Source organism: Taeniopygia guttata, chromosome 11, assembly GCF_048771995.1.
Source record: "Taeniopygia guttata chromosome 11, bTaeGut7.mat, whole genome shotgun sequence".
NCBI classification, from domain to species: Eukaryota; Metazoa; Chordata; class Aves; order Passeriformes; family Estrildidae; genus Taeniopygia; species Taeniopygia guttata.
Genome location: NC_133036.1, coordinates 11,542,651 through 11,552,798, shown reverse-complemented (window position 1 = coordinate 11,552,798; position 10,148 = coordinate 11,542,651). Strand labels below are relative to the sequence as shown.

Below are 10,148 nucleotides of genomic sequence, written 5' to 3'. Positions count from 1 at the left end.
CCAGGTTGCGCACTGGGCCTTGGAGCAGCCTGGAACAGTGCGAGGTGTCCCTGCCCATGGCAAGGCGGGGAGATGGATGATCCTTAAGGTTCCTTCCAATTCTAACCCTTCCGCTGTGAGTTTGCGGGCCCCAAGTTGGGCAACTCCCTGGGGGCTCTGGACCCCAGACCCTCCTGGAGCAGTTCTGTGTCAGGAACGAGAGATGCATTGGACGTTTTCGGTCTTCAGCTTCTGTTTATTGATATGTTATCAAAACTTCAGCACGCTGTCTGCACCAGATTGTGCGTGCAGAAAAAACAACACAAAAATGGCTAACAGTCTCTTTTTACAAGGCCTTTTAAGTCTAATAAAAAACTAAGCTACCCAGTTAAGAAGTGGCACTTATATTATTTTCCTTTCTAACCCAATAACTGACCCCTAAAGACCCACAATGCAGATTTTTCTACCGAATTACAAGATACCACCTAAACCCAAGAAGAAAGAGGAAGAAGAAAGAAATTCAAGACAACACCCTATATCCTCCATCTAGAAACCATCTATAACATACCAAAAATCCTAAAACCTAAATTTCTCATCCATGTGACATACTACGCTACTCTATACAATCTATTTCACACTTACGTGGTTTCTAGTTTACCTTGAGGCTTTGGAAGTTCTCTCCATGAATGAGGATCAAAGTCAGTGCTCCCTTGGAGATCAGGACACCCCAGAGCAGACAGAAATATTCCTGGTGCCCTGGGTTTCCATATTCCGTGATTCTGCTTGCCCTGTGGAGGGGGCCATGGCCACACCTGCGCAGCAGCTAAAGCCTTGGAGCACCGGCAAAGCTTCACACACAGACAAGTCTTTGGTTTTCTTAAAACAATTTTTAATTTACCAATTTTATATAAAAACCATGCAATCAACACTTTGCCACTGCTGGTTTCCCAGCTCGCATCAGACCCTTTTCCCATGATAAAAAATACAAACCGTGACGACAGCTAAACTCAGAGGTCAGGATTTTGGGAAAGCCCTTTGATTTTGGAAAGCACCTTTCAATGACTGCAGACTAATTACAACTGGCACGACATGGGAGGAAATCATACCACAATCTGGGATACAGAAAAATAGAAATCTGCCTGTACATACTGTAGTAAATACAATTCCCTGTGATGGTGCATCTTTGGTCTGTATTGATTGAGTGCCTCATTCCACTTCTCCATCACTAGGTTCACGATCTGAGCCTGTGTGGGGCTGGGAACACGAGGTATTTTGGAGACCACCAAAGAAACCCTTTTTCCCCTCATGGAAAAGGGATGAAGAGCATGATCCTGCCCCCCACAACTGGGAGCACCTCAGTTCCAGGATAGGGAATGGACTAAACTGTTCCGTGCCCTGGAGCCAAGGGAGCCAGGAAACACCCAGACTACCCCACAACCCCCCATCCCCAGTGAGCCTGAGCTTTTCTCATTGAGGGAGACATGGGCACGGGGTTCAGGAGGTGTTGGAGGGGGTTTGGCCACCCTGGAGACCCACGTCAGTCCTGTGAAATGAGGTGGCAGCAGCGGGCTGGGGGTCCCTAATCGTCCTCCTCGCCGCCGCCGTAGAGCTCGGCCAGCTTGCGGAAGCGGCCGCCCCAGTCGTTGAGGTAGTCGTAGTCCTGGTCGCCGTCGGAGGCAGAGGAGTTGAGGGAGCTGAGCGAGGTGGCCTCCGAGCCGCTGCCCTCGTAGTCGAACACCAGCAGCGAGTCGTAGGGAGGGGCCGTGGGGTCCGTGTCGGCCGCCTTCAGGTTCTGGGGGAGCAGAGGGCTCAGCACCCGTGTCCCCTGCGCTGGTGAGGCAGGGACACGTCACCCCCGAGGCTCCCCGGGGCAGGACTCACCTCGTCAATGAAGTTCCCGATCTCGTCGGGGTTGGCGGGACGGGGCCGGTACTGGGGGGCCGCCATGAGCGGGGGAGCCACGTCATTGCGGATCACCTCGGGCCGGGCGTCCAGCCCCCGGTGCAGCTGGCTCAGGTCGTAGTCCTGGGGCGACAGTGGGAGTCAAGGCTCGAGGGACAGCCACGGGCACCGCCACCAACGCTTGGTGGGCAGGGTCCAGCAAGCACAGCCATCCCACCTGGTCCTCCTCGCCACCGCCCTCCTCGTCATAGTGGTACACGTTGTCCCTCATGTCATCCTCGGGTGGGAGCAGTGGTTCCTTCACCACCTTCCTCCTCCTCACGAAGAGCAGCAGCAGCAGCAGGAGGACTGCAGGCACAGGGAGGGGGTGTCAGGGCAGCAGGGAGAGGGTGACCTGCACTCTGTCCCTCCCGTGCTCGTTCCCGGGTACTCACTGAGCAGCGCCAGGATGCCCCCCAGGATGCCCAGGATGGCGGGCACGCCCATGCCGCCGGAGATGAACGCTCGCCGCTCGCAGTTCTTGGCTGCCCCCTCGCAGCTGCACACCTGGGCTCGCACCGGCGTGATCTGCTCCTTGCCCTGCGCATCCAGCAGCTTCAGGAAGATGCTGTACTCGCCCGGCTCCAGCTCCTTCTTCATGATCAGCTTCACCTCGTCTTGGTGAACCACAGAGTCATTTGGGTTGGAAAAGGTCTCCAAGATTATTGAGTCCAGCTATCCCCCAGCACTGCCAAGGCCACCACTGACTCATTTCTACAAGTGCCACATTCACACAACTCTTAAATCCCTCTAGGGATGGGGACTCCACCACTGCCCTGCGCAGCCTCTTCCCATGCCTGAGCACCTTTTCCATTAATGAATTTTCCCCAGTGTCCAACCTAAATCTTTCCTGGCCCAACTCGAGGTTGTTTCCCCTTGTCCTGTATCTTAGGAGCAGATCCTGACCCTCACCTGGCTGCACCCTCCTGCCAGTAAGCTGTGGAGAGTGAGAAGGCTCCTCTTGAGCCTCCCCAGCTCCCTCAGCTGCTCCTGGTGCTCCAGCCCCTTTCCCAGTCCTGGTCTGGGAACACCCTTGGCACTGGCACAGGACTTTGCCCCATGGCAGGTCCCCAGCCTAGTGCTCAGTGCAGGGCCCAGCAGCAGAGCAGGTGGCACCCACCTGGTTGCACCACGCTGGCAGTCCAGTTGCTGCCAGAGCCGTGCATCAGCTCTGCCTTGAAGGGGTGAGTGTTGGGGGGCAGGTCCTTGTCGATGATCTTCAGCGTCTGCTCCTCAGGCTGCCGGTTGCAGATGTCAAAGTTCCGGGGCTCTGGCACGGGCCCGTTGTCATTCACATCCTGGAGCAGGAGGATCAGTGTCCCCGTGCCGGTGGCATAGTTTGGTGACCCTGTGGGACTAAGAGTCAGCCAGGCACCCAGGGAGGGGCCTGCACCCCATGGGGGGACATGGAGATGGGCACGGGGGCAGCAGCTGGCCGTCCTCACCGTTGTCTATGGCCAGGATGATGGCTTTGTAGGTGCTGTTGATGGCGTGTGCCGACTCCCGGTCCAGGGGCTGGGCTGCCGTGACGATGCCATTCTCAGCGTCAATGGCCAACCACCCCGCAGGGTCGCTGCCCATGCGATACCTGGGGGCAGCCAGGGGTCAGCAGGGGGAGAGGAAGGGGCACACGGTGCAGCGCAGCCCCTCGGACATCCCAGCAAAGCCCCTGCCACCATCACCCTCCACTCACGTGATTTTCTGTCTCTGGTCCTTGTCGGGGTCCTGGGCTGTGTAGGAGGTGACCTGGTATCCCACTGGCACATCCTCCATCACCTCCACCTGCTTGACCGGGGGATTGAAGATCGGGGCTTCATTCACATCCGTGACCACCACCAGGACATTGGCTGTGGCAGGATTCAGGGCCACGGTGAAGGGGGCCTCGTTCTCCACCGACACCACGAGCTTGTACCGGTCCTGGGTCTCATAATCCAGGCCCTGGGGGTGGGAGAGAAGCCGGGTAGTGCCAGCAGGGAGTCAGCTGGTGCTGAGGCAGCCATGCGGCAGCAGGACCCACCTTGGCAGTTTTCAGGAGCCCATCGTTCGTTTTGGGGTCAGTGGTGATCTCGAAGTCGCCCTGCGGGTCCCCGCTCTGGATGCGGTAGACGGCGCGCCAGGCCGGGGAGCCCGGCAGGTCCTGGTCTGTCACATGCAGCCGGGTCACCAGCACCCCCACCTGGTTCTCGTCCACTAACCCCTCGTACTGCAAGATGGGACAGGGACAGTCACCGGCGTGGCCCCAGGCACCCCAGGAGGAGGCTTGTGCCACGAGGGCTGGGGAGGGCAGTGGCTGGGGCTGGGTGGTACCGTGGCAGGGTTGAAGACAGGAGGGTTGTCGTTGGCATCAGTGACTTTGATGATGGCGGTGGCAGTGTTGGTCAGGCCAGTGCCTTCCTGGTCTGCAGCCTGGATGATCAGTGTGTAGTTGGGAGTAGTCTGCAGAGCAAAATCACCCCGGTTAGGGCTGGTGGGGACTGGGGTGTTCCCCTCCTCCAGGTATCACCTGCCTGCTCCTCCACCCTTCTCCAACCTCGCTGTTTCCTGCTGGCACAGAGGCAGCCAATGTCCCAGCTGGCCACCCAAGGGGCTGGCACTGGACCCACTCCAGGGTTCAGCAAGGCTGGGGGTTCCTGGAGTGTCCCCAGCATAGCTCCTGGTAGCCTTAAGGCAGTAGACACCCCTACAGCCAGGGACAGTGACCCAGAGATGTCACATCCCAAAGCCAGATGGACCCCAGGGCTGCAGTATCCCATTCTCCCCTTGGCACATCACACTGTGGAGTAGCTGCAGGTTCCCGTGGCAAGGCGCCCACCTCCCGGTCCAGTCCTGTGCCAATGACACTGATGATGCCCTTCTCGGCATTGATGGTGAACATCCGCTGTGCACCCTTGGGCTCCTCGCTGAGGATGGAGTAGCCGATGATGCCGTTGTTCACATTGATCGCATCATCTGCATCCGTGGCGTTCACGGTCATCACAGATGTGCCTGGACATGGGGACAAGCCAGGGAGATTTTAATGATGGGTACAGAACCCACCAGACACTGCTTGCCCTCAGGGCTCTGTGTGGTCCCTGCTCAGAGTCCCCACGTACCCGGCTTTGCGTTCTCCTCGATGTAGCCAACAAAGACTTGCTGCGTGAAGACGGGCCGGTTGTCGTTCTGGTCAGTGACGGTGATGATGATCTCCATGGGGTCTTCCACGGGCTGCCCGTTGGCCGACACGGCGTGGGAGTAGAGCTGCGAGGGCACAGTCAGTGTGTGTGCAGTCCCCAGGACTGTCCCCGTCCCGCCACAGACGCCCCCTCACTCACCACGTATTTATCCTTCTCCTCCCGGTCCAGGGGTTTTGTCACCTCCAGCCACCCCGTCTCCCGCTCGATGATGAAGACACCCACGGGGATGGTATCCGCTCCCTGCCCCGTGATGCTGTAGAAAACCTTGGTCTCCTTGTCCTTGTTGGATTTGATCTGGCAGCAGGGCAGGAATAAGCGGGTGGAGACGTGTCCCAGCACTCTTGGGACACCCCTGGACCCTGCCTGGTGCCCGTGGGGACACGTACCTGCACCAGCTTCTTGGGGAAGGGCCCCCGCTCATTCTCAGGGCAGTTGATGGGGGGGATGACCCAGTCCCTCTTGTGCCGCCGGAGGCCGTGCCCATGCTCCGGGAAGATCAGCATGTCCGGCACTGTGTCCTGCTGGGACAGTGGCTCTGCTCAGTGCCCTCTGCAGCTGAGCCCTCTGCTCCAGGGACGGGAGCTGCTGTGACCCCAGGGAGCGGCTCTGTGCTTTACCTGCTGCACCCGCTCGTGGTGTCGGTGCTGCTGCCGCCGCTGGCGCAGGGTCACTTTGGCTGAATGCTTCCTGCCCGCGGTGTCCCAGGTGTGCACAGCAAAGGTGATCTCCCGCTGCTGGAGCTGCAGGGGCCGGGTGGCAGAGACAATGCCATCCCTGCTCACCTTGAAGCGCGTGTCATCCGGGAGGAAGGGAGCACGGCGTGGCTCGCCACAGTCCACAAAGCTCACTGGGGACAAGGGACTGAGTGGCAGAGGCTTCTGGGGACATGGGCACACACAGCACAGCCCCACTCCAGCAGCCTGGGGTGTGGGGTCACAGCAGGGGTAGGGATGCTCCACACACAGTGACAGATGCCCTGCCAGGATTCCATCCAGGCACAACACACAGCGCATCCCCACTCTGGCTTTGGTCCAGGATAGGACAGGACCTACTGTGCCAGAGGATCCCTGCCGGACAGTGCCAATGGGGCAAGTGGCACCTGGCACAGCATGTCCCAGTCCCCAGCACCATATATGGCATGGCACCAGGCACGGCACATCCCCATATGGCTGTATCCCTGTGGCACAGCATGTCCCCAAGCATAGCATGCCACCACCACTGTGCCATGCTGCTCTAGCTGCTTTTTCAATAAAAACAAGGGCAGCGGCCATCCACCTGCACTGGCACCCAGTGCCCTGGCAGTCAGGCCCCTCAAGCTGCCCAGGTAGCTCCGGGACCCCCAAGCCCAGGTTCAGCGGGCAGGCGGGTCCGATGTCACTAGCTGGGCACCGGGCTGGGCGCAGCAGAGCTGGGCCACCACGAGGCAGCGGTCAGCGGGCATCACATGAGGCGGGCAGCGCTCCCGAACAAACAAAACAGCCTTTGTGTGGGAGAGGGTGGCTGGAGCCCCGGCACCGCCGCCCCGGTGCCCCGCGCCTCGGCAGGGGCCGTGCGGGGTGGGCAGGAGGCACCGCCGGCCGGAGGGACGGAACGGGGCCGCGGGTTCCGTCAGCCCACGAGCAGCCCAGGAGTGCGGGCTGGCTGTGGGATGCAGGGGGTGCGATCGCTGCCCCCCTGCCCACCACGGAGCCCCCGAGCCGGGCCGGGAGGAGCCGCCCCGCCGGTGCGATGCCAGCCCCGCGGCACGACCCCCGGGCGGGGCGGGCGGAGCCGGTGGGGCCGGCCGGGCAGGAGCGTGCCGGGGCAGGCGGGGAAGGGGAAGGGGAAGGAGAGGCAGCCGCGGGCGCAGCCCCAGCGCTCGGCCCTGGCTCGGGGCCCGCTGGGTGCAGAGGGGCGGCACGGAGCCCCCAGCCCCACGCTGGCTGCAGTGAGCGCTCAGTGCTCAGCTCGCACTGCCTTCCAGGAGGGGGCTCGGAACCCGCTCCCCCCTTCCCGCTCTCCCCCTCCAGCTCCCCCCCTTCCCACCTGGCTGTGCACAACCTGTTTTTCCAGCTCGGCTGAAGGAGGGCTGGCCCCAGCCCTCCTCTCCCCGGGGCTGGGAGCTGGGGGGGTGGAAGGGGGGCCCTCTCCTGGGAATGATGGCGGTGGGAGAAAGGAAGAACTCAAGAGAGACCTACAGGGGGATCCCCCCACTTCAAGGGGGATCCCCCCACTACCACCTACAGGACACTGGGACAACCAGACTGGTACAACCAGGCTGCCAAACAGGGTGTGGGGCTGAGACCCCACACAGGGGATCAGGGCAGCCCCCCAAAGCCACCTCATGTCCTGTGAGGTCTCAATGGGGCTGGGTACAGGCAGAGCAGGGTGCCCCATCCATCCCTGCAGTTCCACCACCCCGTGTGTTGCACACGTGCAGCTGTGCCAGGGCAGGGGGCTCACCCCAGGGTGAAGGTGCTGCGGGTGACACATCCCACTGACGTCACCCCAGTTTCGCTGTGACTTCAGACTCTCGAGGTTTCTCCACCGAGGACTGACGGGCACTACCGCAGCCCCCACCACATGCCCACCACCCCAGAGCCCCCCGACCCACGGAGCAGGGCCCTGGCGGTGCCGCAGCCCCCACGCAGGTGTTGCTGTTCCCGCCCAGGCGCCGCGTGGGGCTTGTCTGGGCCTGTTGGAGGGAAAACACAGCTCTCAACTCATCAAGCTAATTACAGGCCGGATCCTCAGCCTGGCTGCAAGCTTTGGGGTGCTCCATGGCCCAGCATGGCCTGGCATCCACCAGGCTCGGCCACCCCACAGGTGGCATTACTGTGGCACAGCTGTGAATCACTGGGTGCCACACAGGCCTCAAGGGCAGATCAGATGGTCCCTTCCTTCCTCCCACGCCCTGACTGTGCCTGGAAGCCAAAGATGAAAGTGCTGGTGCTGGGACAGGATTTCCAGCAGGTCTCGGTGCTGCAGGGAAGTCACAGGCTGCCCGTCACCCCCCCCCCCCCCCCCCCCCCCGTATCAGGCCCAGCCCTGATGGACATCAACTTGTGCACGTTAATGATCAACCACAAGGCAAACAAACACAATTCCTGGGCTATGGGGCAGGGTCCAATTCCTGGCTCTCCCAGGCGAAGCCGTTACGGAGCCGGGGATGTTTGGGAGCCTGGGTGCAGCACTGGGTGCTCAGTACCCCTCAGCCCTGTGCCCACCCTGGCACACACACTGCAGTGCCAGCACCAGTCCCAGCCACGAACTGGTGCAGATGGTGACAGCCACCGCACACAGCCCCAGAGCCCACAGAGTCCCTTTTGGGGGCCCCAGAGTGGCAGCAGATCCCCAGCACATGAGTCCCCGTGCCCCCTTGCCATAGCAGAACAGGGCATTAATGCCCACACTGTGGGACCCCAACACCCCAAAAGCCCAGGAGCCCATCCAGGTGCCCATCCCCATGCCAAGAGCTGGCCTGGGGCCTGCACAGTGGGCCCAAAGCGGGGCTCACCCTGGTGAACCCGGGGTGCCAGGTGAGGCACGGGGCAGGGCAGGCCCTGCGTGCCCCACACCCCAACCTGCCGGCCCCAACAGGTCTGCGGTGCCTGAGTCAGCGCCGCCCGCGCCGGCGCACCCCGGGGAGTGGCTGCCGCTGCCCCCGCGCCACCAGCCCGTCCTGCCGTGCCAGGACCCCGACTGCTGCTTCTGCTGGCACCGGCAGGGTGCCCCACCAGGCTCTGTCCCCCATGCCACCACAGCAAGCCTGTCCCCACCGTCACGGCACTGTCCCCACCACCACAGCACCGTCCCCGCTGCCACAGCAGTGTCCCCACGGCCACGCCAGCACCGCTCGGGCACGGTGACACGGCTTTATGTCCCCCACTGCCCGTCCCTGTGCCACACACCCCCCTGTACCTATAGCCCCTCCTCATCCTCACACCACCCGCTTGTCCCCGTGTCCTTACCCCGTCCCAGTGCCCGTCCCGCCGCCACGCTGTCCCGCGGCACCGTCAGGGTGAAGGTGTCGGTGGCGAAGCCGGGCTGGCACGGCGCTGCTCGCTGGCACAGCCGCTGCCCGCTCTGCCCGGAGAGATTCGTTAGCACCGGGCGGGTCCCGAGCAAGGTCCCGCTGCCCCAGGCGGGGGCTCGGCGGGGTCTCGGCGGGGTCCTGCCGCCCCATTGCGTGGCTCACCTGGAGCAGGAGCAGGAGGAGGCACAGAGGGAGCGAGCAGCCCGCCCGCCGCCCCATACCGGAGCCGGTTGGTGCCGGAGGGATCGGGCGCTGCCGCCGCGGAGTCGCAGGTGCGTCCGGTCCCCTCCCGGTCCCTCCTCGCAGGTGTCGACCCCGCCGAGAACCGCCCCGTCCCGCCCCGACGGGAGGCGGTCCCTGCCCGCCCGCACCCCAGTATTCCCGGTGCCTATAACGCCCGGTACCCCGGAACCCCCCACGGTACCGGTGCGGTGCTTCTGCCACGGTCCCCGGTACCGTGGTACCCCCAGGACCCCACCAGCCCCCGGTGCTCTGCCCGTCCCACGTACCTGCTGTTCCTGTGCCTCTGATACTCCCAGCCCAAGCCACACAGCTCTGGTGCTTTCCACGCCTCTCCTGTCCAGGGCAGGGGGAGCAGGGGGACTTGGTGGGTGACAGGAGCCAGGAGTACCCCGGGGTGCCCCATGGCACGGCCCCAGATCCCAGCTCTGCAGCAGGGGACAAACATCGTGCCCAGGGACCCCTCGGGCAGGAAGGGCCCCTCAGGATGCTGCAGTCCCTGGCTTCCCCTACACCCCTCTGTCCCCAAAGCTGGGGAAGGGGACCCTATAGAAGGGGACCCTCATCCCATGTGTCAGGACCTGATCCTGGAGCCAGTGGGAGACCCCCAGAGCTCAGGGTCCTGCCAAGGCCAGGGGCTGCCGTGCCCACCCATGCTAGCACCCATGGTCATCTCAGGGGGCTGGGGTGGCAGCAGGGCTCTGGCTGCCCAGGACAGGAGAGATTTAGCACCAGGAATGCCCAATGCCACCAGTGTCACTCCCTTGGACAGATTGGCGGTTCCATACCCATCAACACCC

At 62.6% G+C, this 10,148-nt stretch overlaps 1 protein-coding gene across 2 annotated transcripts; it reads right to left on the bottom strand.

Annotated features, from left to right (window-relative positions):
- Window positions 1–846: 846 nt before the first annotated feature.
- Window positions 847–9,422, bottom strand: LOC100232461 (cadherin-1). Of its 2 annotated transcripts, none has more exons than XM_032750483.3 (16): window positions 9,271–9,422; window positions 9,044–9,158; window positions 5,711–5,940; window positions 5,480–5,614; window positions 5,232–5,387; window positions 5,013–5,157; window positions 4,733–4,905; window positions 4,228–4,356; window positions 3,938–4,123; window positions 3,614–3,858; window positions 3,366–3,508; window positions 3,041–3,268; window positions 2,316–2,537; window positions 2,099–2,229; window positions 1,861–2,004; window positions 847–1,771 (listed from the first exon to the last, which is right to left on the bottom strand). In XM_032750483.3, exons 1-16 carry the CDS (start codon window positions 9,325–9,327, stop codon window positions 1,559–1,561), a joined length of 2,652 nt encoding a protein of 883 aa, XP_032606374.3. In that variant the 5' UTR covers window positions 9,328–9,422; the 3' UTR covers window positions 847–1,558. The 2 variants fall into 2 exon arrangements, with proteins under 2 accessions (XP_032606374.3, XP_072790346.1); XM_072934245.1 differs by having other exon boundaries at window positions 5,480–5,611.
- Between the last annotated feature and the right edge of the window lie 726 nt (window positions 9,423–10,148).

What these genes read in the sequence shown, in the direction of transcription:
- LOC100232461 (XM_032750483.3), bottom strand. Translation starts at nt 9,327, where the DNA reads ATGGGGCGGCGGGCGGGCTGCTCGCTCCCTCTGTGCCTCCTCCTGCTC. An exon ending in CGAGGAGAACGCAAAGCCGG is followed by an intron (nt 4,906 to 5,012) that starts GTACGTGGGGAC and finishes CCCCATGTCCAG; the next exon opens with GCACATCTGTGATGACCGTG. An exon ending in CTGTCTTCAACCCTGCCACG is followed by an intron (nt 4,124 to 4,227) that starts GTACCACCCAGC and finishes CCCATCTTGCAG; the next exon opens with TACGAGGGGTTAGTGGACGA.